This window comes from Haemaphysalis longicornis, unplaced genomic scaffold, assembly GCF_048455015.1.
Source record: "Haemaphysalis longicornis isolate Haplotype H1 unplaced genomic scaffold, Haemaphysalis longicornis Haplotype H1 scaffold_295, whole genome shotgun sequence".
Taxonomy (NCBI): Eukaryota; Metazoa; Arthropoda; class Arachnida; order Ixodida; family Ixodidae; genus Haemaphysalis; species Haemaphysalis longicornis.
In genome coordinates, this window is record NW_027526334.1 from 106,763 (window position 1) to 134,340 (window position 27,578).

The following is a 27,578-nucleotide window of genomic DNA, read 5'->3' on the forward strand; positions in this document are numbered from 1 at the left end:
TGCACCACTTGCACTGTTCATTGTAAAGTTCAGAATAAATGTGGCTGAGTATTGCAAGATTGCGGAATGCATTAGCCTGTAGCCGACACCAGGCTACAGATTGACGTCTGTTGAGCGTGGGATGTGCTGCACGATATTTCTGGCACTCCATGCAATAGTGTTGAGTGATGTTCCGGTAGGTCGCCAGCTTGTCCCAAGCCCCCTGGTCCGAGCCAGCAGCGCCGTCAGGGAAATCCCGAAAGCTGAAACCTCAGGCCACCTCATGTGCTAGCTCAAGGCCTGGGAGAAATGCATGGGCCGGTGTCCAGATTATTCGCAAGTTGTGCATACGAGTGGCCTGGACGGAGCGTAAGATGTGTAGGGCTGTAGTAGATCCTGCCAATTTCATAGTTGGCAGGATCTGTTTCGGAGAGCTGTTTTCGAGTCACCCGGTTTTAGACATTGTGGAGGCAATGGCAAGCGCGATAGCGGCCTCTTCTCCTTCCACAGTGCGAGTCGCATAAATAGAAGCTGCTGTCAGATGCCTTTAGCATCTATTGCCACGATGGCCATGGAGCGCGTAAAGTGGTAGTCCGCGACGTCAGCATATATCGTACGTAAGAGCCATCTCTGAAACGCTGGTGCAGGGCAAATGCTCGGACATGAGGGCGGTCCAGGTGGTGTACCAGGTGCATGTTCCTAGGTATGGAGAGACAGATGGCCTTTTGAAGGCGAAAAAGGGAGCGGAGTCTTGATTCCATAATGGCTGGCATACGGAATGCTTGATTTCTGCAGTAGAAGGGGTCCTGTGCGACTGCTAGATAATCGCTGGTATTGGGCTGGCCACTGCAGTTTTACAAATTCCATGAGGGTATTATGGATACCCATAGCCATGAACCATTCGGCCGATACCGTGATGGGAATGCCCATGGCCCGTTTATAGGCTTTGCGTATTATGCAGTCAATTTTACCTCGTTCAGCTCTTTTTGAGGTGGAGGCATGGAGTGACATACATGATTCGACTTATAATAAGGGCTTCCACTAGCCTGATGAGGTTGCGCTTCTTAGGGGGCCATGCAGACAAAATAAAAGTTTGTTTTATCCGAAAAATTTCATGTTTTATAGTGCCCCCAGCACTTACCCAGCAGCAAGCAATGCCGTATTCACCGAGAAATTAATCAATTTAGGTTAATATTTTGACTCTCCTGCCAAATAGAGTGTTTTCGTGACGTCTGCCATCTGCCATAGGCAAGCTTCTAAGCCCAGCCTAATTTGCTTTTGTTTTTGCCGGCCTCAGCCCATTGCACAGCAGGGCTTATGACATCATAGGTTTGGTTGTGGGAAATGAGCTAGTGGGTCACATGGCCGTTTCCTTTTTTCCTAATTATGTAGCTTATTTGAGCGAAGTTTACGTTGAAAGTGGTGTCAGTACGATTCTAACGAGGCAATCTTCCGAATGAGCCAAACTTGTGCTTCGTCTGCATGTCCCCTTTAAGAGCTGTTCCTTTAATCAGGAGAGGATAATGGCAGCACTCTGAATTACGTTTCATTTTTTGCCTGAAGTGGAAGAACAAGAAGCACAGCATTGTCTGTTGGTTACCAACTTGCAATTAGCTAGTGTCTCAACTACCATCCAACACCAGGTGCACTCAGCAGTTGGAAGCGGCATTCACATGAAAATGCAGCCACTCAAAGCCATGCACGCTCAAAGACTAACGTGGCATCCTAATGCCTTCAGGCAGTGCTCTCCCCTCATGCAGATGAGGATCTATAGTTAAAAAAGCAAGCATGGGCAATTTGGGGGTGCGTTATGGTTTACTGTAAAAATGCCAACTCACATATCCCACCAAAACAGCGCACTTTCTCACAAACTTGTGCTCACTAAACTGATTACAAATGTCATTCTCTATTTGTGTTCTTATCAGCACTGGCCAGAAAAACCATACATTAAAGCGACCATGCAGACAAAATACAAGTTTGTTTTATTCGAGGGATTTCGTGTTTTGTATTGCCCGAGTGTTTGTCCGGAAGCAAAAAATGCTTTATTCACCGAGAAATTATTTTGAGTTAAAATTTTGATTCTCCCTCCAAATCGTGTTTTCACATCTGCAGTGACATCACAAGAGCAGGTCTTCAAGCCAAACCTAGTGTGCTGCCAGCCTTGTTACCGTTAGTCAACCTAGACAGCGCCACCATATCGCGGCGAGCCATTTTCTGCGGACGTTGCTCTGTTTTTGAACGTATTTGCACCAGGCTTGTTTTTGTTAAGGTAGAAAATAACCATTTCGTGAAACCTAGTGCTCGATTGACAAATATGGCCACGTAAGACACCGTTGCTTGCGTCAATCGGCCAGTGTCGTCTGAGACAACCCTAAAGACCCGCAGTCCTGTGCAGCTAGACCAAGCATAGTGCGCGCAGTACCAACAGCAGTACTCATCGGTACTTCTACGTTTACGTGTGCTTTTGCAACTTCCACTGTTTACCCCACCATTCTTATTGCTATAAAAAGAATGTGCCCTAAATGTAAGTGCAAATAACTCATTTGGCAAGCTTATAAGCCCTGCCAAATTTCAGTTTGCTTTTGCCGGCCTCAGCCAATCACAGAGCTGACACATATGACATCATAGATTCTGTTGCGGGAAATGAACTAGTGGGTCGCATGGCCATTCCTAGCGTCACTAAATAAGCTACGCTCAAAAGTACCGCCACTTCGTGCACCCGGAAGCGTATGGGGTCCATTTTGTTTCTGGCTTGCAGTGTTGCCATCTCTCCCAACGAAACCGCCGCCGGTTGGGACGGGCAGAGTGTGACGGGCCGCTCTAGCGTCCACGCAGCAGGGAGAGAGAGAGAGAGGAGAGCCGCCCAAAAACAAAATGGCTGCGCCGATGTGTAAACAAATATCACGTGGTGCCGACCGACCAATGAAAATCCTGGCAGCACATAACAATGAGAGAAAAGAGTGCCGATACTCTAAAAGCCTTTATTGACGCTAGCCATTCCCTTTTTTCCTAATCGATGAAGCCCATTTGAGCAAAGTTTATGTTAAGAGTGGTGCGAGTATGATTCTAACGAGGCAATCATTCGAATGAACCAAACTTCTGTTTTGTCTGCATGGCCCCTTTAAGTAAGGCTACAGCACCTAGACCAATCAACTCAATACGTCTCCGTCAGGCTGGTCCACAATCACCCAGTTGAAAAGTCCTTCAAGGTCAGCTCAATGGGTAAACCGCACTTAAACTGCACTTAATCCTGTAAAATTCTTACACATTGCACTAAAGAACTAACTGAGGGCAGCCGTGATGAGCCAGCAAAGAAACATGCAAGCAGTGAAAACAAGCCTTTAATACACTGCAGCACTTGAATGAAATTTAGACAAGTTCACCGAGAGGTTGTCCTCGGGGCCCAGACATGCCCTCCTAAAAGTGCACGACAGCCTTGGCATGCTCAGCAGACATAACAGGCTGCACAAAGCGTGATTGGCGGGCAGCAGCTGCAAGTAGTGATGTAAGCGGAGTACTCAAGTCTAGTTGAGTACGCCCTGTACTTAACACAGCAAATGCCTACTGGCATGGAACTTTTCGGGTGTACAGCAAATGCCCCACAATTGTCTAGAGAGGAGAAATTTGTTGACAATGCTTTTAAAAAGACCAGCAACGATGATGCACGGGCAACGTTTGTCATATTCTTTTCGTTCTGTACATATTTACAGTCGCAATAAACAACCGGAAAAATAGAAGGGTACGGAAGTAGGCAATACCCAAACCACATACCAGCTAGAACAAAGCACAAGCCCACAAAGATTTGCTGTGTAAGACAAATCGCATGTGCATATTGAAAGCAAGGCTTCCTATAGTGTATATTCCTAAAGTCCCACATTACCAATGACCCAAAATGGGTCCATTCGCAGCGTAGATGCCATCTATGTCAGTTCCAGGCTACGACTTGACATTCTCTTCAGACAGTCAAACATAAACAATAAAACGTGCTCTTCCCGCTATATTTACAATAAACCTAAATAGGCAAAATACACATGTGCAGAAAGTAGGCCAGAGTGCTTTTGGACATCCACGCACATACACACACACTTGAGAGAAACTGTACGTCAGGCTTAGCTTCTCTGTGCTTACAAGCTACTGAAAAGAATATTTTTGTCGTTTTTTTTCACAAAAGGCATAAAATTACACACACAGTTGAGCAATTAAAATACCACGTCAGCAAATGAGCGGCAAATAACAAAGTATGTGACAATTGCATACCGGGGCATTACCTACCCCCCCCAGAGTTAAAAATAAAATAACCGTATTCCCACAAATCCGCCGTAACGCTCTCAACAAAAGGCATCCAATGCAGTCATCGCCACATAAGCAATACGATCACAGAAGGTAGTTTTAAAGCTTCGGCCTAGCATCTCGCGCAGCACAATCAACCCTATCTCAGGCGAACAGTGCCAAACATCAAACCTGTGTATTTTAAACCCAGAAGGAGCTATTTTACATTGTCCTACACGCTGCTGAAATAAAAGCGAAACCTGTACGGCGCAGGCTGCGGGACAGCGCATTATGAACAATGTGTGAATTGAACGAGCAACAAAAGCCTTACCACAAGTGCACGCAGACGTCACATCCCACACTAATACCTCACCAGTCTATTCACACCTCTTATACCGTAGCCAACGTGTCTAAGTGTGCACATTTTTTGCTCTTTTAAAGGACATCATTCTAGCTCTGTCGTGGCTCCTTTCAGTTGCAGCAAGCCGTACAAAACAAAGAGAGGACAAGAAGGGAAAAGGAAAAGTGCAGAGACACAGGCAAGAATCCAACGCGTAAATATAGTTCATAAGGCCACAAAATAACTGGCAGGCAACACGCAATGCTCAAATTTCGAGTCTAGGCCTTGAAACAGGATAACGAACCTCGCCAAGTTTGAAAGTCAAATTACATATACAGCGTGTGGCTGCTTCGCACGTACCCAACGCAATCGAAGTTTAATGGGAGCTTTGCGATCAAGCGTGCCAGGCAGGATATATATAGCTGGCATATGCGTAGATGAATCGAATTCTGGCATGCTTTTTGCACAAACCCCACAAGAGGATGCAGGCAGGGAGTTTGCCACGTTTGAAGGACAGCACTTGGCTCGCATATTTAAAGAAACCCTAGTTTTTCTTCGACTTAATTCGAAATCTAAAATGCCGTCAGAACAAGTCATCAAGCGCATCCAGTACTTAGATTACGTGGCCACAAAGTATCAGCTAAATGTTGCTGCTCTACGCCCATAAGGGAGCTTGGAGACTAGCTTAAAAGAATATCCTCTCTTTCTCGGTCTGGGCATTTTTTGCTCTTTTAAAGGACATCATTTTAGCTCTGTCGTGGCTCCTATCAGTTGCAGCAATGAATGCGTTTGATAGCCACATCTAAAAAAAATCAAAGAAAACATACCAGACACTTCATACATCTACTGTGACGAGCATATCGCACACTGCTGCTCTGTGCCGGCGATAATTATACTCCTTTAGGGGCTTCTGGGCGCAAAGAAGAGAGGGAAAGCGTTTATCGGTAGCCTAGAGGGTCCCTTTAGACCCGCCTCCACTTGGCCATCCAAATCATGTAGAATTTGAGTGCTACTAGGGTCTATGTTTTTTTGTCTGTCAGTATCCGTGCCGTGTAACCATTTTCTCCCAATAGGGCATCAATTTGACCTGACAATTGAGGAGGAAGAAGGAATGGGAAAGACAAGGGAAAATGACTTCAGTGTTACAGAAAAGGCAATGCAAATGATGAACAAAAGAGGGGGGTGGGGAAGTTGACCTTCAAACTGAGGGGGGTACGGAAAAATTAAGGAGGGTGGAGGAAAGAGGCTGGATGGATCGGAAGGGAACAGTGGAGGAGCAATCCGATCTTCAAACCGAGAGATGTTTTGTCGTCCTGTGTCTGTTTAAACATTACCAAACACAGTTGCCAAAATACAATCTCAGCTAAAGGACAGGTTGCCAGCACTCAAATTTAAAAAGCAAAACAGCCATGCACTTTCTTTTTTACGACTATGCGTAAAAAACTTCTACAAAAACGTTGATAAGTGAACCGAAGAGTTGCACATGTTTGAGCGCACCAATCACCTGCCATTGTGTTCTACATTCTTACCCATGCTTTCAAAGAAGAATTGATCCTGAATTATTCCACGCAGACTTACCCAAGAAATGCCTTAAAAACATGCAAGGTGCAGATGAAGCAGTGCGGCATCAGAACAACATTTTGGTAATGGTACAGTTCACATAGCTTGACACATGAACATGGAGATAACTGCATCAGACAAGTCCCATAAACTTTTCAACACGCACCAGTGCTGCTGTTGAATCCAGGTATATCAAACCCAAACGTCCACAATTACTGCTCATACCGGACAGTCTGAACATCTTGAAAATCTTTGTAGTACAGTGCGCATCACATCGCCAGTCACTTGTATCCAACAATTTTCTGACTCCCTTTGAGTTCAATACATCTGGATTTGACTGTGCTCGTATAAACCCCATCGGCTGTCACGAAGATGCAAACTTCATGCACAAAACATTGAGAGACAAAATCAGCGCACAAACAATGATGCGTGCCCCACACAGGAATGAAATAAAGGTCCAACAAGTATGGGCAGAATCATGGGCACAATTTGCGCTTGAACCACGATTGCCAAGTGCTGTGTGCAACATTCCTGTTAAATGCCATAGAGACTAAAATCATCCGAGGAAAACAGTACCAAGGCAACTACCACAAAGCAAGCACCCCAAGTACAAGAGCGAGCCTCAAACTTGTCTGCGAATTTCAAATCCTCTCTTCTTCTTCTACCTTTTATCCAGCAGTACACATCCACCCTGAATCTTGCACAGGAGTATTAAAATTTGCAAATATTAAAACTAAATTGTATGTTCATACAAAATCCTGATTGCCTGTGCTGCTTTTTTACCTGACTGGCTAAGAAAATTCTTGAAAAAAATTTGTGCACCATGCACGAGGAATCCTGCCACTTTACAATCGACTGCAACTTTAGCCACAATGGGGAAAAACATTACGAAAAGTTGCTGCATCAAAATTTCCGCAAAATAAGTGACAGTGAGTTGTCAGTGAAGTGGTGGATGCCGATTCACTTCCGAGTTTTTTTTGAGCACCGCAGAAGTGTAGGACAAGCCGTTCCAAGTGCAGGACAAGTACACAACAGGTCAGCACCAAGACGCTGCATCTGAAGAGACATCTGGACACACACTCAAGGACAGCGGCATCTCAAATGTGCCCTGCGAGTACGGGAATCTGTGGGCTGAATGCTCTGAAGTTGAACATCAGATGCGAGAGACAGAGCCACTAAACATGTTTTTCAGGGTCAACTGCAACAGAAATTTCAACCTCATGAAAACAGATTCTGTGTGATACGATTAAATAAAAAAGATTGCAACCTCAAAATCACGACACAGGAAACGCGTGCAAGAATGCCATGAAGGACCAGCAAAATTGGACTATTTCAAAATCAAATTCAGAGCTGTTTTAAGTGCTCGTAACGTAATTAATTAGCCTCTTCAAAGAGATAGCAGTCATGTCCCTGCTGGTTGACAGTACACACGACACGAACACAATAAATTTGGCTGGGGTGAAGTGTTGCTGCAGTTGTTGCCTAGGTCTGAATAAATCTTCCCTAGGCTCTTGCTTTCTAGTGAGACCCCTTTGGAATGCCCCCTTGAATGTTAGAGCAGACCAAACTTCTCCCATTATCCCCATTCCTGAAAAGAAGGGAACCCGGGGGGCCTGCTCAGCATTTTATGGTAAGGCTGCAATTGCAATGAACACAAAGCATGTGTGAAAACCACAAACACAAGTCTGTGCAGTCCTTAACACACCAACGAGCACGTCTCTTCAAGGGGCCGAGCAGGCACCTACCGAGACAAAGTGCACTTGGCTGATCCACTATGTGTGTAGTACTACGCATCTAATAAATCGCCAACTGCTCAATAATAGTGAAACTCTGTACCTGAAGAAATCAATAAAACTGTTTACTTTACAGAGAGTTGTGCTGAAAGTACTAGTTAAAAAAAAAAAATGACCTCAAGGTGCCTGTTTTATTCAAAAAGGCCATGAAGACAAAATACAAGTGTGGTTCATTACAAAGACTGCTAATGACAATATTGAAGAAAAAAAATGAAGCAGTGGCAACTCCCCAGCCCATTTCGTGCAGGGTCCACATGACGTCACTGAATCTTCATCTGCTCAATTGGCAGCTGCTGACCAAAGCCACTGCCAAGATGCATGACTTCGCGATAGCAGTGGGGTCCCTAATTCCATCTGATTGTATCACTTGAATGCTAATAGCATTTCACACACGGATAACCATGTTTTTAGTGGCCCTTCAATTGTGTGACTGCTGACGTCGTGTAGCGCAAATTTTGAATTTTGAAAAAAAAAAAATCTTCCTTTTCTATTTTTAGTAAAAAAAAGTAGGGGTGTGCGAATATTCGAAACTTCGAATATTCGATTCGAATTTTTTGGTATTCGATTCGATTCGAACGACACTTTTATTGTTCGAAATATTCGAACCACCCAAAACTAAAAAAAAAAAAAAAAATTCAGAGCGTGTCTGTATTGGTGTTTATTTACAGTGGACTCTCGATGATACGATTCTGGGGGTGCGAATTTCGGGATGATACGAATTTCCGAAAAGTCCTGGCGAAATTGCACCGTTTGCAATGGGAAAAATTTCGGCTGTTACGAACGGACCTGCGCGGCCCGGCGGAAGATACGAACGAGCCGGCGAGGCACCCGACTGCCGAACGAGCAAGTGACGGCTCTCGCTCCCCTGTTTGTCACTCTTTCTCCAGAAACGGCCGGGCTGTTGTTTTCTGCTCGCGAAAACGCTCTGCGCACGCCCAACGCACTGACACCGCCGCGAAACCACCCCCACGCTGCGCGCGGCGCGGCCGGCGGCGTCAACAAGGCGTCGGCTCCAGCCGCGAAGTGGCGCGGGCGCTCGAGCGACCGCTTCTAACTGCTCTTTAAAATGCGGCTCAAGGGAGACACGAAGTTGCTTGTGCGGTAAAGGAGCTGATAATGCATGCGAAAACGGTACTATAAAACATCATCCGCGCCGCTAGTGAAAGCGCCCATTAAATATTTGCCGGGGTGCTAAGCCTAACCATCTCTGGCGGAGCCAAGCCGGCTGTCTCGATCTCATCGCAAGTAGTCAGGCTCCTCCATTCTGCCGCGCGCGTCGCGCATCATTTTCTGACCGAGGTAGGCGCTACCGTGGGCGCGAAATCGTCGATGTGGGCGTGAAAATACAGCGCTCGCAGAGCCGAGGCGAGCGAATCGCGTGCAAAAACGCACCATGCAGTTCACGCTTGGCTGTTGCGGCGTGTAGCGAGCTTGGGCACAGCGAGTGAGGAGACGAGCGCTAAGCTTTACATGCTCCAGAAAGGACTGCTTTGCGACACGGGGGTTAAAAAAAGCAGAAAAAATCACGAATTTCTTCACGCGAAAGTAGGAAAAGAAATAAACGAAAACTTTTTTCAGCGCTAAATTTTTTGGTCTGTGTTGGTTCATACGAATTTCGGATGATACGAATATTTTTCGCAGTCCCGCGAGATTGGTATCATCAAGATTTTACTGTATCAGCGCGCGGCAATGTGCACGGGCTCGGGCATGCCAGCTACGTGTCTCAAGTGAGCGGCTGTTTTCGGTATCTGGTAAAGTGGTGACGAACAGGAGGTTGTCACTGCTCCCCGAACATGTCGAGCAGTTAACCTTTCTCCATGTTAACATTTAAGTGAGTGCAGACCTTAACCTGTTGAGTGCAATGGTATTGTGTAATTCCTAATTTTACTTTGTGTGATTTGTTGTGCAATAAAGTTGCAGTTTTTGTGTCTCTAGATGGTGAAAACTTTAATTTTACAAAAAACAATAAGCATTCGTATTCGAAAAATATTCGAAAAATATTCGATTCGATTCGAACTTTGTTTTTATTATTCGAATTCGCTTCGAAATTAAAAAATTGATATTCGCACACCCTTAAAAAAAAGCTTATCGTGACTGGACTAGAGCTGAGAGAGTTACCGAAGAGACTAGTTCTTTACAACTGAACAAGGTTGCATTTTGTCTTCATGGCCCCTTTAACTGATTTTTCTTTAGCCCGTCTGCTGTACTTTTATTTCTCGTTACATACAGTAGAAACCGACTTCCACTTCCCGCGCCCCACACAGGCACACTCAGTTGAGACAAAGTTTACATACGGGCCAGTGCTAGTGATTGGAACTTCGCGAGCGGAGGCACCCGTGAAAGAAAAGTAGGCCGAAGCCAGTGAATTAGTCTTCAATGCATGCAGCTGCAATAGGACTTAGCTCCAGCCCGATGCTTTGGGCTGGTGCATCCTTCCCTCTGAGCAACAATATGGCCAAGCTTCTGTTTTTTCAAGCACTAGAGTCACGCTAACATCAGGAATGAATAAACAGCAGATGCTGTGGCAGCTGCCACCTTGTCCTTCACTCACTGGACAGAGCCTTCGGATACGTCCCCAATAATGCCGCACACTAGAAAAGAAAGCGGTGACAACAACCGCAGTAGTAACTCAGTCAGCTTGCCCGAAACAAGCAGGCAGGAATAAACTTTCCCCGCAGGCAAGCCAGCAGCAATTTTGGAAGCATAAATAGTTTGCATTCGAAGGAAAAATGACCTCTGGCAAATAAATAACAGCTCGGAAAACGCACTTGCAATCACTCAACATAACCTTTCATCACGAAGCAGTCATAAACGTCTGATCAGCAGGAGCGCGAACATGCCAGCGTCCACCGTTTAAAAACTTCCTTTTTTGCTTTTGCAGACACAGCCATGCTAAGAGGCACACAGAAGGTACCTGATCTTTGGCTTCCACGTTTCCAAACCACTTCTCGTATGCCCGTTGACAGGACTAAAAGCCACACCGCCTGTAGAGTTACAGATAAGATCGTGGCTGCCCAATGACAACTTGTGCGCATAGCAAATGCAAGCTGGCATCCCCGTCTGACACGTCTGCTGAATGACAACTTGCCAGACCCAGGGACAGGATTTGTCGTCTATGGCCCCCAAATGTTGGGTGCTTCGATAGTTAACTCTGCACCTCGTCTAGCAGGGCAGCGTGAAGTCAGTGGAAGCCCACGCCCGAAAAAACAGCCAAACTTGCAACGGCGGCCGCGTCGGGGCAGCCGTTAGGGTTAGCCGGGGCCACGAAGTGGCTGGTTGTCAAAGAGGGAAGAGGCAGCGTGACGACGAAGCAGCACGGGAGAAGGGCACCAGACTTTTGGCGGCCCCCCTCTCACCGCCCACGACTGGGTGGTTCATCGTGGGGCGAGAAGGGCCTAGCTGGGCGTCTGGGGCGGCTCGCTGCTGAAGTAGGGCGCAGTGTCCCGGTCGAGCAGCGTGTGGCAGACGTTGCACACGGGGAAGGGGCGCAGCTTGGGGCCCGACCGCACCACCCGACCCAGGCAGTCGGAGCAGAAGATCTTGCCACAGTGGCTGCAGTGGGGCTGGAAGAGGCCGGGAGGGGGGGACGAGGGGTAAGGGGGAAACAGGTGTCATTAAAGGCCTCGCAGGAACAATTAGACAGAGCTCGGAAGACCCCCCCACCTTCTCCTTGCGGGAGTGCAGGGCCTTCTTGCAGCCGTTGCACTCGCCCACGTCGTCTTCATGCTGCCATCGGACTTCGCTGTCAGACTGCCGGATCTTCTCCAGCTCCACCTGGGTCCCAAATTAGGAAAGACAGAGAACGCTAGTCTCTCTCAACGCCGCCAAGGATGGCATAACCGAGTTGATAAGGCGTGTTGAATGGGAACAGCAAAAACAACCAGGATGCAAGTCGTGTTTTTTTCAAAAGCAATGCTGGGACATGCGTTGGGTTCAAACCCCTGAGCACTCCAGCATATTTACTACAAGTTGCAGATATAACGGTGCTTTTGTAGCATCATTGTCTTTTAGACGCGTTTTGCAAAGCTTGCATGACTGCATGGGAAGTTAGCGTGTCTCTGTGTGATGTCATATCCCCTGAGCCATGCCACTGTGGGTGTCTGCCAATCAGGAGCGTGTCGTGTATGCACTTCCGGGAGCGAGAAAATTGAAAAAGACTTGTATGCGCAGTTTCTGGAAATCCGTGCAAAAAATAAAAGACATTCCCATGGGTGGCCCTATTTTAAAGGGCCAAATGTTTCCCAACAGAAGAATTTGAGTTACCACAGAATTGAGGGTACAGCCACCAGTGGCAAAAGCGAGGGCACGTGCGAAGTCTCCGGGAGCTATATCTCTGTAGTGTGCTCCTAATGCGGCACAGCGGAAGGTGACGATGACGGTATAGAAGACAGCGATGAAACGCTAGAACATGAGAGCAGTGCGGGTGCAGCTGTGTGGAATGAGCGGTGGCAAGCAATGTCAGTGACGCGCTTGTGGATACCAGCCACCGATGTCTGTGTGGTTCTTTTACACCACTTCTACATATTAAAGGGAGATGCTGGTCTTAGGGGACACGCGGGTCGAAAAAACGCGATTTTTTCGAAATACACCGATTTTTTGTTTTCCCTTGCATTAGCATCTTTGACTATCCTTCTTTCATGGGTAAAAAAATGAAAACGAAATACGAACGAGAACTTAGTGAAAAATGTGTCTGAATGACTCGCGGTGACCCAAGAAATCGCGCAATCAAGCCAAATTTCGGCCAGGTTTGAGAATTTATTCCGCACGGCAGCGTGGCTCGCCGCCATTTTGGTCACTTGAGAGAGGTAGATCAAGCCTTCTTCTCTCGATTGAGCCGCTCGCCAGCTTCGTATCTCCGTGTAAAAAAAATAAAAAAAATGTTTCTTCCCGCTTGTTTTGCGAGCTCCCACTGGGCATTTAAATCACGTGACGCGAAAGCGGGACCGCCATTGGCTCTTGCCGCTTGTGAGCCGCCATCGCCCGCATCCTTCCGTTCGCTACTTCGCGCTATCTTTTCTATTTCCTTATCGTGTGTTTTTAATCGTGAACGGTGAGGAGAAGCGTGACTGTGATGATCTCAGGGTTCGGTGGTGGGAACCACGAGACGTATACGCAAGATCAATGACGACAGAGGCCACAACACGAACGTGAAGCGGGTAGAGGCAATATATTGCAGAGAGCGGACACACGGGGGTATGCAGAAGGCGATGGAAAAACAAGAACAAAATTGAAAAATAAAGGAATGAAATGCAAAGGGAGAGGAAACCACAACTAAGTCCTTCCCTGTCGCAGTTTCTTGGCGATTCGTGAGAGAAAGCACATGCGTGAAGAAAACCACAACAGTCTCACTGATGCAGTCCGTTATGACTCGGTCGCGAGTGGCTCGATGGCTCAACGCTGACCGGAACGGAAGGCGAAGAGACCAGGCGCAGCGAAAACGGCAGGAGAGGGATCCCGGCGCTGTTGCCCAGTGCAGTAGCGGATCCGGCTGGTGACCAGGAGGTACCTGGCGATGTCCCGGTGCGGTAGCACGGGCGCCGTCGATGGGTGTCTTCGCAGCTGATGCAGGCGCACCCCGAACGCTCGTCCGCCCAAGAGCCCGGTCGCGTTCCTCCTCCTCTTCCTCTTCTGTGGAGGCGCATACCCATTAACGAGTGATTGCCCTCGTATCCTTCCGCTGCTTTCTTTTCTGCACCGGTTTCCTTCCTGGAGCTCATCACATTACCCCCGGCTTTAGAAAGTGTTTTGGGGTTACGCCACAGACACACTTTCAGAAGACTCCGGTGGGCGAAGGGTGGTGCAGGAAAAGAAAATAAAGCACTGTTCGCACAATCAAGAGATTTCGCGACCCGGCCGTAAGCATCGTCTGGAGTCCACGACACCTCACTGCAGAGACGCCAAAACTAGGTTAAAAACTTTGACTTCAGAACGTAGATGCTTCTGTTCGGCGTGGCCTGTATGTGCACTATGGGCTTGTTGTTTTGCTTGAAAACAGACTTTCAGTCACGCACAGGCCTACAGTAGGCACCTTTCTCGAAAGAGCAATGCCCACCTCGCTTTTCGTATTTGCCGTCTTGCATCGCTGACAGGTCCTAAAAAATCTTCGGAGGTCGGCGTAAATGTTTGGCCAATAAAACTCCTGAAGGATTCTTTTAGATGTTTTTGAAAATCCATGATGACCCTGAATTCCTTCATGAGCCTTCCTCATGACCGCGTGTCTGAAAGGATGCGGAATAACAAGTTGCTGAATGAAGCGACAAGATGGTAAAGCGAAGCGACGGTACAGCAGCCCCTTTTGCCAAACAAACTTGCAGGGGTTCTCTTTATCGGAAGAGGACTGTGAAGGTGCCATCTTCACGCAGTTTTCTAGCGTCTTGTCCAGCTGCTGCTGTTGGCGCATCTCTTTTCTTGTAACGCCGGCGAACATGATAGGACTTGCTTGCCCGTTATGCTGTCCTTTGTGATGGACGCGGCTGGTGTTCTCTTCGGCCGAAGGAGAATGTGCTTCTCCACCGAGCACCGCTGGAGTCGCTGGATGGCTTGGTTGCTGTGGCTTCCATGCGGGGTTAGGTCTGTTCGGGTCCCTAACGCCTGGTACGTTTCCAAGTGTGAGGTCGTACAAAGGATTAGCCATGCATTTGGCCAGGACTTTTCCAGTGAAGTAAGGTGTATCCACGTGGATAAAAGCCTCTTCAGGTCTCCTTGTGGTATTGTCCACAAAACGGACGGTTGATGCACGGCCTGTAAGGCAACTATCAGGGACGAGGTCTCGTCGCACGATGACGGCGTTGCTTCCGGTGTCTCTCAGAACGGAAACTTGTTGTCCGTAGATCTCACCGGTTACAACAGGCATACGCCTTGCAGCACTGCTCGGTTGGAGCTGGCGTTGCTTTTTACGCTGGGCACGTGTTGGTGCCAATGTGCCTGTATTACCGTGGTGCCGTTGCGTGTTGTCGTGACGACACTTCTCAATAGCGCAAGCCGACACCTGCTCCCTATCAGGAGACTTAGAGCGACAGCGGTCTGCGTGATGGCCTTGTTTTCCGCAATTTTCACAGCGGATGTTGTGGCCTGCAACTCTGCAGTTATGCGCGCTGTGCCCAGTCTTTCCACATAAAAAGCAGGTGGGAGCTCTCTTGGAAGGCAGGTCTGCTTGCGACTCTTTTATTTCGTCCCTGGTCTTTCCCAAGTTTGTGAGAGCTTGTGCTTCAAGGAAGCGATCGCAAGCTTCTGCCATTTCTTTGGTCGACTTGCAGTCCCTTTCCTTAATGAAAATGGCCAGCTGCGACGAGCAACACTTGGAAAATTGCTCCGCGATCATCTTGTCGCGTAACGCTTCGAACGTCTTGGGAACACCAGCTGTTTCGAGCCATCGGTCAAAATAACCGGAAAGTCGCGTTGCGAACTGAGTTCCGGTTTCGCCGTCCTCAGCTTTCGCCTGGCGGAATTTGTCATTGTACCCTTGAGGGGTAAAACGAAACCGCTGAAGGAGCGCCAGCTTGACGTTTTGGTAGTCGAGAGAATCTTCTGGCGTCATCCTTCCGATGACGGAGAGTGCGTCTCCGGTGAGGCATGTGCTCAATCCGACGGCCCATTTATCTTCCGGCCATTTTTGAGCTGCAGCGACCCTCTCGAACCTTAGGAGGTATGCGTCCAGGTCGTCTCTGCGCGCATCAAATGGGGGGATAAAGTTATGTGGGCTCGTCGACATGACAGGCACGGGGTTAGGTTGGGCTGCCACGGAGCCCTCAGCTTGTGGGCTGTTTTGCGCGCCTTCCTGTAGTCTTAAGCTGAGCCTCAGGCTCTCCTGCTTTGCGCGTTCCAGCTCTGCTGCGGCCTTCAGAGCTTCCCGTTCTGCCGCCCTCTCATCGCGCAACCAAGCCTGTTCCGACTTAACCCATTCCCGCAGCTCGGCATCGCGGAGTCCCAGCTCCTTTCCGCTGGCCACTAACTTTTCCACCTCCATGTCGGTTCTCTGTCCTCACGCCTCTTGCACAAGCCTCGTGACCTCTTCGAGATGTTATTGAAGAGGTCCTGTCGCGGACGCCAATTGTGATGATCTCAGGGTTCGGTGGTGGGAACCACGAGACGTATACGCAAGATCAATGACGACAGAGGCCACAACACGAACGTGAAGCGGGTAGAGGCAATATATTGCAGAGAGCGGACACACGGGGGTATGCAGAAGGCGATGGAAAAACAAGAACAAAATTGAAAAATAAAGGAATGAAATGCAAAGGGAGAGGAAACCACAACTAAGTCCTTCCCTGTCGCAGTTTCTTGGCGATTCGTGAGAGAAAGCACATGCGTGAAGAAAACCACAACAGTCTCACTGATGCAGTCCGTTATGACTCGGTCGCGAGTGGCTCGATGGCTCAACGCTGACCGGAACGGAAGGCGAAGAGACCAGGCGCAGCGAAAACGGCAGGAGAGGGATCCCGGCGCTGTTGCCCAGTGCAGTAGCGGATCCGGCTGGTGACCAGGAGGTACCTGGCGATGTCCCGGTGCGGTAGCACGGGCGCCGTCGATGGGTGTCTTCGCAGCTGATGCAGGCGCACCCCGAACGCTCGTCCGCCCAAGAGCCCGGTCGCGTTCCTCCTCCTCTTCCTCTTCTGTGGAGGCGCATACCCATTAACGAGTGATTGCCCTCGTATCCTTCCGCTGCTTTCTTTTCTGCACCGGTTTCCTTCCTGGAGCTCATCACAGTGACTTTTGTCGCCGGAAGCAGCGTACTTCATGCCGGTACAAAGGAAAGCGCAAGCGGCGCAGCATTGTGACGACCACGGCCAATGGCGGCACGACCGGCACCGTGAGGCCTAACGGCGCCGGGCCTTCAAGCGTTGCAAGCGCGGCTCTACCAGGCGGGGCTGATTTTATCAGCGAAGATATCGACTTTATAAGCGCATCGGAGAAGAAGTCGGCAGCCTTCCAAGGTGAGGAGACAGCCAGCCACGGGAGCGGTGCAGTTATCTGTGGAGTCGGCGCTCTGACTGACCTTGAGTGCCGCCGTGTGCGCGACGTGGGGGAAGTGCGAACTCGTCGTAGTCGAGGTTGCGAACAAGCGGAAGGGCCTCGCATCGGTACTGGAACTGAAGTGCAAAAACGAGAAGTGCCCTGCGGGAGTGGCTTCAGGAGTGATTTCTTCTGTTTACTCGTCGCAGCGTGCTGCCGCCGTCGGTCGCGGAGGCCGCAAACCGGAACTCTGCAGTTCCGGTTTGCGGCCTCCCCGTGATAGTTTCGCCGTCAATGTGAAAGCGGTACTCGCTGCACGCGCGGTTGGCATCGGACACGATCAGCTATGCAGGTTTTGTGCCATTCTTGGTCTACCAAAACCGCAGCATCAAAAGACGTTCTACAACACTGCCAAGAAAGTTCATGTTGCGGCCACAAAAGGCGTCTCTGACAACCTTGCTGAAGCAAGGCAAGTAACTGCGTTGCAAGCTGGTCAGACTGACCTCAGTGTGATTTTTGATGGTACTTGGCAGAAGCAAAGACACGAGACACAACAGCACTGCCATTTCTCTTGACACTGGTCTCTGCCTGGATTTTGAGGTGCTGTCAAACTACTTGTACTTGTAGCCGCCACCAAAAGCTTGATGAGCAAGAGGAGGAAGTGTGGCAAGCCTTTCATGCCTCTTGTGTGTGAAAAAAATGTCGACTGCTCATCCCATGCCATGGAGACGGAAGCAGCACTGCGCATCTGGCACAGGACGCTATCGTACAACCTGCAGTTCACTGTAGTGGAGACTGCCACTGCCCTCACAGGGTTGTGGTTCAACAGAGGCCACACTAGCTTTGAGCAAGTTCTCCAAGAACTGGGAATCTTCCCTTCAGAAGAACTGGTCAGACTAAGCAATGCAAGTGACCAGCGGAGGGTCAGGCAGATGTGTGCAAAGCTGACTGCTAAGGCTAGCCCCATTGCCGCAGCCTGGTGAAACGGTCCCACACCAAGGACTACCCCAGCAAAAACCGTGAGGGTGCAACTTATGCAGCAGGAGCATTCTAGTTTTAGTACCTCAATGTGGACATTTCAGACTGTATCCCCACCAAATTTCATGTTGTTCGAGCAAGAATTTCTGAATCTGCCAAAGAAATAAACTTTCAATTGCGTTTTTCTCAGCTTGTTGTTTTTGTCCGTTTTCTGAGTTTGTGCACACTTATTTTCCCAGTTAAAGTTGTCGTATCAGGATGAAATTTTGCACAAATGTTCATTATAACACGTAGAGTGCACAAATCTTGTTCATTATGCAATTTGTGTCCTTAGATATTTCTGGCGGTCATAAAACAAAAATATACAGAACAAAAAAAGGCACACTACCAGTCATTTTTTTTTCGTGGTGAGGAAAATGATGATGAGGCTTTTTTAGGTAGATTTGTGCACTCTGCAGTTCATAAGGAACCACCTAGGCTATTTTAAAAGTCTCAGAAAAAATTTTTACTATAAAAAAAAGTGTGCACAAAAAAGCCATTTTTCTGAAAGTCATGCTGCGTAACATTTTATCCGGAGCAGCTATTCAAAATCTGATTACATATATGACCAGAGGAGCTCAATCTCTATAAGCTGTGAAAATTTCAGCCTCCTAACTTCATTATTAAAAAAAAAGTTGTTTGGAGGAGCACGTTAAAAATGGACTTTTCTGTTAATTGGTCTATGATAATAAAAGTCACTGGGCTTATGTGTTTTTCTTCCTCATTTCAAATATGTAATTAGTTTTCAAGTGGCATAACTATTTTTTTAGTTGTAATGAGAATGCTGCAGCCTAATTAAGTAATTTCTTATGGGCCATTAAGGGGATTTTCGTTGAAAATGTTTTTAAATAAATGGTATTCACGCGCAGCTGCACATCAATACCATTGATGACCAACTGCACTGACAATTTCAACCTCTTCAAAACGTTATTTCCATACATCCTGCCTAAAAAGACTGCAAAATACTAAGCATGACAGCTGAAATGCATGTATCCATGGTGGAAATGACCATGAAAAATCTGAAATGGCTAGGCTGAAGTGACGTTGCAGCCGGCCAAGCCAGCGAGCGAGCGGCCGCATGCGGCCAGCCCGTCAGAGCAAACTTGTGCGCAACACTTCGCCCTCGCAGCAGCCCTAGGGGAAGTGCGCCCAGCAGAACTTTAAAGGAGCCATGAAGAGAAAACACAACTTCGTTTAATTTGAAAGAACTAGGATTCAGTATCTCACTCAGCTCCATTACAGCCACAAACGATGTTTTTTTAACGAAAAAAAAAAAGCAAGAAGTATTTAAAAACTTTCAGATTTTGCGCCACAGTAACGTGTTTATGAGCAAGAATGACGTCATACGGGCCAACAGTAAAACATAATTTCCAGTGCGTTAACTGCACGTTAGCATTCAAGTGATGCGGTCAAATGCAACTCCAGACGTCCAGTCATGTGTCGTGACAGGTCAGTTAGGCGGCCGCCAATCGCGCAAACAAGGTTCCGTGGCGTCATAGAAAAGTTGCGGGAAATTGGCTAGGGTGTCGCGACTGCTTCACACGTTTTCTTTCACATCTCCGTTATTTGCTCGAAGATTGCGATGATATTGGTATCATTGTTATCGGGACTAAGCAGTCTTTCTAATAAACCCAACTTGTATTTTGTCTTTATGGCTTCTTTAACCCTTTGAGGGTCGAATTTTTTTGAAAAAAACTTTCCCTGGTGGTCAAATTAGTTTATTGCGGATTTGGAATGTACAAAATGTCTAAAGTCAGGATTAAATGGTAAAAAATTATCAGGAACAGTATTTTGGGGTCAGCATCACTTAAAACTGAAAAATGTTCAATAGTATTTCAGAGTGTGGTATTCCTTGAAACACGGGTCTACGCACAGTGCCTTAGGGGGCACACTGGTCTTTGAAACTTTTTTTTTGTTTTCCAACCAATCTTCATGAAACTGTATGGGCTTGTTCAGATTTTTTAGCTGATTTCAAATATCCAATTAGTTTTGATGTAACACATTTAGTTTTCGAGATAATTAGAAATCTTTCTTGATTGTTCTTGAGAACAATGGAAAAAAAACTAATCAATAAAAAATTACAAGCAAGGCATGAATAGATACTAGAAGTTGTGTAGAAGGTTGTATGGGAAGCAGTTTTTTTGTTTTACAATCACATACAACAATCACATACAAGTTTCCATCAATTCTTACTATTAGGTTCGAAGTACTGCTGCTAACCAATTAAAAATAATGCTAATTAAACAATTACTGAAACACAAAATGCAAAATCTGCTTCCCATACCACATGGTTTAAACATTCAGCTTCCTGCTGAAAGAAAAATTATCATTCTAGCTGCACTATGTGCTGAGGTATGCCTCTCGAGAAGTTCCTATACGTCAAAAATATGCATTTTAAGAAAATGGCAAAAAACGTAGCGGTGCTATGTTTAATGCAAACAGTAGAAGGTGGAGTACTTTTTTTGCACGAAACAACTAGTAGGCCCCCGCAGCATAGTCATCTTGACTGCTGGCACCAGCCAGGTGCCTCTTCTTGAGGGTCCGCTGCACATTTTCTGCGGATGTTCGCCTGCGGGAAGAGTCCTTGGTTCGCCGGCGGTCCTTTTCGACCATGCGTGTGCTGCTTAGTGTGCCAACGGTCATGTTGAGCTCCTGCAGGATCTTTGATGATGCCAACTGGCTTCCGGCATTGAATCGCATCACAGCCTCTGCGACCGCAGCTTCCACACTGTGAAGCGATGCGTGGCGCTCCTTGGGAGCCAGCGACCATATCACTGAGTGAAGACTCTCATTGCTGTTTTGCATCTTGCCACGCTGGCACCGCTCAAGCAGCTTGTGGTCCGCCAGCCGTTCATATACAGGAAGCAAGGCCTCGCAGACGTGGGGGGGCAGGTTGTAGCGGTGCTTGGGGACTGGCTCCCCTTTGGCCTTGGCAGCGTTATGGCGGCACCACGAGTCAGGACCAGTGGGGCAGAGGCTGTGGTTCGACACTGCATCATTGGATGTCACGTGATAGTACGTGGCCATCACAGCCTTGTGCATGGCTGGCACGTCCCCTTTGTGGGACTTGATTGCCCAGCCATAGTAGGAGGTCAGTTTGTTGATCAGGTCGCCAGTCCGCCGCCCCCTACCACTGAGGCTCTCTGAGCTAGCTGGCCTCTGCTTTGGGAGGTTGCGCAGTTGAGTGCCCATTCTCTTCTGCACGTGGTTCAAGCACTCCTCTTTGAGGATCTTAATGAAGCCATAAACATCTGCATCCCTCAAAGCGAGGTAGGTGCGGCAGTCACCATCCGAAACCCCTGTGGTGTACCTGAGCTTATGACGCTCCCACGACCTCTGAAAGAGAATGAGGGCAGCCGCCACTTCCATTTCCCCAGCTTTTTTGGTGGTGTTTCTCTGGCAGAGGTGCTTCGCCTTCCACTCTTCGTAGGCAGGGTCACTCTCTTTGGGCGCCCGCTCGCAGCCGGCGCAAAAATTGGAAAGCACGACATAATCGAGCACGAGCCCCGTGAATAACTCGATGACCGTGCCCACTCCGATGTGCGACGAGTGTCCCCTCGTCATCCAGGAGCCGTCGTACGACACGGCGATGTTGCCCGGGTTTGCAAGGTCGAGCTCAGCGTACAGTTGCCGAACTGATCGTGCGCAATCTGCAGTCACCTTCTGCGATGCGCGAACAGCTGCGGGCGTCAGTTTAGTCTTCACGTAGCTCTGCCACGTTTTGTTGTGCAGGCCGCGCGAAGAAATGTTCATCGACGAAAACACGTCGTTGAACGCTGTTTGCTGCTTTCCAGTCGACTGCATGGCGCGCGCGCCCAGAACATTGATGGCAAACGGCTTCGCCTTGCTCTCGCCGTCAACGCGCGGCAAGCTCCACGCCGTCGACACGTCGCCGCAGTTCGCGCACTTGAGCACTAGCTTTACGGCGAGGCCGTACTCCCTGTCCTCCTTGCCGATTTCCACATCACCGAAGCACAACTTGCATTTCACTGCGCGCATCAGTTCGTTCAGCTGGGTCAAACTGACGATCACGAACCTTGTTTCGTCCAGCGGCGTGGCTGCGGCGTTGTCAGGGTCGCCCAACAGGCTGCACTTCCGTTGTGTAGCTCCAGTTGAAGAAAGCTCGTGCAGCTTGTTTTCCGCGTTTTGACGCACCTCTGCCACTTGTAACGGGTGCAACATTGCTGTATCGAGACGGATGCGGCCGCTGCCGGAGGCGTTATGAGCGGTCGGCGGAGGCGCTAGGCCTACGTTGACAAGCGCGTCGTCGCCAACCACGGAAGGTCGGTCGCTATCTCCTTCATCGCTCCTCGCTGGTGTGGAGCGGCCTCTGAGATTCTCGAGGTTGGATTTCTTTCTCTTTTTGCCATACGGGTTCTTCGTGCGGGATTTTCTTCCGGCCTTCCACATCGCAAACGTCGTAGTCAGAGCCCGAGCAATATGGCGCCTGATTGCGCCGACAACGGCATGGAGCAGACGACAGACGCCGCCTTCGGCCAATCGCATCGCGCTGTCTAGTCACGTGCGCTCGCCGGCGAATAGGAATGCGCATTTTTGCTTTTTTTGGCGCGTGCTTCCCACTCTACGACTGAGCGGGCAGGAACCGCAGTGGCGGGAAATTGAAGACCGAAGTTCGCTCTTTCAAACGAGACCGAGATCGCTGCGATACCGCCCGTTGCGCAGCAGTGAGGAATTATAGAAAAATAGTTATTTTGGCGTCGGAATCTCGAAGAATCGGCCTTGTAGGGCTTTTATAAGTTGCTGTTACTGCTCAAGTACCGACTTTTCGGAGGAAAAACTTCGCAAACCAGGAGAAAAAGACCTGAACATTTCAAAAATGATGCTTATGAAAAGTGCATTTTTTGGCACTTTTTCGGTCCCAAAGACCCGTGCGCCCCCTTAATGGAGTCTGCCCACATAAAGCGCATGTCCGAAAATGAGCTGTCTTCTTCCGAAGAAAGACTGTCTTCCGATTCAGACTCGGTGAAAGGAGCAAACTCAGAGTCAGAAGAGTCATCGCGGTCGTTGTCATCAGAGCGGGCAGTTCGTTGGGCCATATCGCCGCTTTGCTGTGCATCTGAAGAACTCGAAGGCAACCCAGTAGCAAACTCAGAGTCAGAAGAGTCATCGCGGTCGGTGTCATCAGAGTGGGCAGTTCGTTGGGCCATATCGCCGCTTTGCCGTGCATCTGAAGAACTCGAAGGCAACCCAGTAAACGAGGAGAGCGAGAATAACTCATGCGCGCCGGTGATAAACAAGCTAATAGCAGCGCCAATATAGATAGAAATCAACTTCCGCCGTCCCCGCAACGGAGTCTCCGATTAGGTTACTTCAGTTCCAAGCAAGTAGGGCAAGAATACCTAGTGAGCGTGGATAATAAACAAGATAAGAGCAGCACCAATATAGATCGAAATCAACTTCCGCCGCCCCTGACAGCGAGCGCCGATCAAGTTTCGCGCGCCTCCGATGCGATCACGTGGCGAAACTGAAACCACGAAACGCGTTGACACGTACAGATGCCGTAACGCGCCAAAGCCAGAGAGTTCTGTTTTTCACCGCAAGAAGGTAGTACAATCAAATTTCAAACACTTCTTGTAAGTCCCAGGAGGTGGCAGCACCTCCCAGGGAGCATGCATCGTTAATATGGCGCGAAATATCAAACGGATGCTCGAAATCGTACCCGTACGGCAAAGACCTTGCGGGACAGAAAACCGCCGCAGTACACGTACGGCAAAAACCCTCAAAGGGTTAAGTGGTTCTCGTGGCTGGTCATAGGAAAAAGAGTTTCCATGAGCTCATATGCTTACTTATTCCCAGATTGCCCCCTTCACGGGGTCCAAGAAGCAAGTTCTGATAAAAACACAACAGCTATGACCAGGCCTTCGTTTCAGGTCCCCAGGAACACGATGCATGCTCAGCTTGTTGACCAGTGTCACGTTAAACCCACCAGGCAAGACAGGGGTTGACTAGTGGGCAGCAGCGTGCACCGACCTGGAGCGACTGTGACAGCTTGACAAAGTCCCGCTGCACTGCCTCGCTGTTGTCCAGTTCGGCCTGTAGGGTCTGCACCCGGCCCCGCAGCCGCTGCACCTCTTCCTCCAGCTTCTCCTGCACGAGCACGGCAAGAGGACAGGCTTGGAACAACCTTAGTGCACCCTTAGTGCGCCCCTGGGCAGCACCTTCTCCAAATGGTCGGGAAGCACACAATGAGCAACTGTCCAGCGTCAAAAGAGTCAAATTACCGTATTTTCCAGTCTATAAGTCACACCTTTGTACCAGTCGCAACCCCCCCCCCCCCCCCCCTCCCCCAAAAATGAGTTTTTCCAAAGAAAAAACAAAAAAACATACAGGTCACACTGGTGTATAAGACGCACTGGTGTACAAGATGCATTTGTTCATTAGGTAAACTCATAGAGGATGAGTTCGTTGGAAAGTGCAGCGAAAGTACATGGTTGCGGCGGCCGCCGCCTCTGAACGCATCCCCCAGTAAGCAGTGCCAGACACGTGCATCAGCCGTCCGAAGTCTAGACAGAACTAACGTCTCAAAAACAGTTTATTGATACACACAGATGGCATGTACTTACAGATGGCGTTTAGGCAAAACCACGGAAGCCTTCTTCCTCTGACTCGCGCATCGCTGTCGTTCTGCGACTCACTGATGCCTTCTTCGCCAACATTGTCACCCCTTGCAGACGGGATCAGTCTGGCATTTATGAACCCAGCTACAACTGTCTTCATCCAATCCAACAGTTTTCATCTCTGTTAAAAATGTCTTCCCCTTGAGACCGAGCTGCACTGCAGACAGCTCGCGCCTCGCGAGACAGCCCTGCCTCGCGCTTAACAAGAATTTGCTAAATGTGTTGTAATTTCGCACAATATACTCTGAAATTTGATTGTTACAATTTTTGAAGTTAATTAAAACTTAAAGGAACCCAGAAAAGCCTTTTGTAAAAGTTACAAAAGGCCTGTATTGTCGCGTAGCACCAATATAGCGATGCAATGCCGTTAGAATTATTGATCTACATTCAGTATTAGCTGCGCCAGAAGCAATTAAATGCACCTCTCCCCCCTTGCCGATCGATTCCTCTTCCCTCTCTGCTTCTTTCAAAGCAGCTGGAAACACTGGGAATAGCGATGTGACAATGCGAAGCTCGACTTCCGTTCTGCGCTAGCTACATTCCTGTGCCTAGGTACACATCAATCGCTGCGGACCCGCTTTTGCCTTTGCACAGTCTGCAATCGTCCATATTTTGCCTCATTTTGGCGCCACTCCAGTCACTCGCTTTGCAGCCAACGACGTGGCACAGATAACTCATCTTTATCCAGATCTAGAGGACGCAGAGCGCTCGTATCGGAACATCGCTGCAGAAATCCGGTACTCTACGCCTACTCGGGATCGCGCAGGAAGCAGGAAGAGCAGCCGGAAGCCAATGGCAGTGACGTTGCCGGCGGCCGACCTCGCCAGTGATTGGGCGAATCAAGGGGGTACCTCGCCGTTGCGTCAGCCGCGATCGCGGTCGTGTCAGCAGCGATCGGCTCGCTGTGGCATCGCGCTCATCGGCTGAGAAAGGCTATCTTCAAAAATTGTTTACAAATTATCCGTCCAACGTATGGGGCTCACACTTGGCTCAAAAATTCCCCGTTGTGTGTTCTACCACCTGAATGCATTTCACTGCCACCTTCACAAAGCTTTTCTGGGTCCCTTTAAGGTCAATGACAAACACTTTAAATTCTACTGAAATTACAAAACCACTGATTATCACGTTGCAAATCAAGGGTTTTCAAGGAACGTTAAAAAATTCCAGGACTTTCACGGCCTTGAAAATCACACTTCTAAATTCAGAGGTTTTCAAGGTTTTCAAGGATCCCTGCTCACCATGCTGTATTCAAGTAAAACCCATGATGATAATTTAGCGACGGAATGGTAACAAAAATAACAAGTCCTGTCACTACATGTTGCAGCAAGCAGTGCAGGTCGGAAATGAATCTCTGACCAGCACTGGCTGAGAGGAAAAGGTTGTTTCTTAAAATTATTCTTACAATGCGCTTAAGGTTACGAGGTACACAAAACTACAAAACGAAGTCGACAGCAATGAGCGTAATTTTGTATACCCGTAACCTAAAGTGCAGCCTAAGAATATTTCAAGCACTAACTTTCTACCTCACTGCTGTTCTTACAAGGCAAACAAGGGGATGCACAAATGCCAAGCAGCACTGTGGAAACTGTGCAACAGAATAGGCAGCATAACTGAGCTATACCTCTGCTACACAGCCATTTCAAAATCCTTCTTAAGGCCGTTGATCCAATTGTCTATCGAGTGCCCTAATGTACACAGGGCACACTTGTAAGTGACTGTTCAATTGTCAATTGAAAGTTTCCGTGTAGCACGGGCATAATACACCTATGCAACGCGGGCGTTTCAAAGGCCTTTGAATGCATTGTTCACTGTGTGAACTCTCCACACAGTGCACAGGAAAGTCTGCCAAGTCACTTGTTCACACAGCCAACGACTGAAACTCCACCGAGAATTTCAGAGCCCATCAACTTCACTGTCAATTGAAAATTTCGTGTAGTACAGGTCCGCCCAATCATGCCCGCTTGCAACACCACCAGCCAAACAGCTGGGGCATGTAAATGTTCTCCAATGACCGAAGCAGTGCGTGCTAAGCGTTCGGGACCAGCCAGAGGTGAAGGGTTGTTGGCTTGCCTTGGTGGTGGTGACCTGGTCATGGCTCCTCTGCAGCGCGGCCACCCGCTCGTCCAGCTGGCCGGTCAGCTGGGCCAGCCGGGCTTCACAGGCCCGCAGGCTTTTCTCCTTCTCCTCACGAACCCGCTGCTCTCGCTCCAACTGCTCGCGCACGCCCGTCAACTGGTCTGCACGGGGAGAAACGTTCACGATGCAAAGGTCATGGAGGAACAAGAGCTTGGCATCATGCTTTGCGAAGCCGTGTTGGGCTCTCCCTGACCATTCCCCTTCCCATTCTCTCCCGAAGCTCTGCACACCATCCCCGCCACGGTTTCTGGCCGGAAACCAACTGATACTCCAGCTGTGAACCACGCGAATGATGCGGTGCAACGTCTGTTGGAACAGCGAAGAAATCGGCCCCAGCAACCTTTCAACACCGGCGCGCCTGAGAGCGGGGCACAGCTAAAAATGACATCACCTCCGTCACACTTCACCCACTTGCCCTCCCTAGATGGCACCTGAAACCATGGTGGCCCAACAATGGCAACCAACAACATGACAATTGGGGGTTGGGTTGAGTGGTCGGTAAAGACGGCAGCCACTTTTGGCTTGAGCCAAAAGGAGACGCAGTTAGAGGATGCTGTTAATGCGCATCGACTGTTGTTCCCAGCCCTTTCACACATAGCTTGCTCTGTTGCATAGGATACTGCAGGCTCGCCTGGTCCACTTAATACTTAATCCCGCAACCACATTCACATCAAACTAAGTGAGAGAGACAGAGATAAAACAAATTAAAGCTGTTCCACTCAATGTGAAAGCTGTCAGAAGTACAGAGCAGTGAATCGTCATGATGGGCTGTAGTGCGTTGTTTACTCACTGCTACCACCCATCACACTCTTCGCCGCCCTGTCTCACTCCTCTCTTGATGAATGGAACGGAGGTTTGTCCAACGCAATTCAAATTTCCCACCTTCGCTCGCAC

The 27,578-nt window shown here is 48.7% G+C and overlaps 1 protein-coding gene across 1 annotated transcript in view; it reads right to left on the minus strand.

Annotated features, from left to right (window-relative positions):
- Positions 1–10,385: 10,385 nt before the first annotated feature.
- LOC144173151 (rab GTPase-binding effector protein 1-like) overlaps positions 10,386–27,578 on the minus strand; it is a 61,948-nt gene continuing 44,755 nt past the window's right edge. The window contains exons 14-17 of the mRNA XM_077701661.1: positions 26,619–26,785; positions 23,902–24,018; positions 11,605–11,715; positions 10,386–11,504 (exon numbers count right to left, since the gene is read on the minus strand). Coding sequence (XP_077557787.1) covers positions 11,337–11,504; positions 11,605–11,715; positions 23,902–24,018; positions 26,619–26,785 — 563 coding nt within the window. The 3' untranslated portion in view covers positions 10,386–11,336. The remainder of the gene's footprint in view (positions 11,505–11,604; positions 11,716–23,901; positions 24,019–26,618; positions 26,786–27,578) is intronic.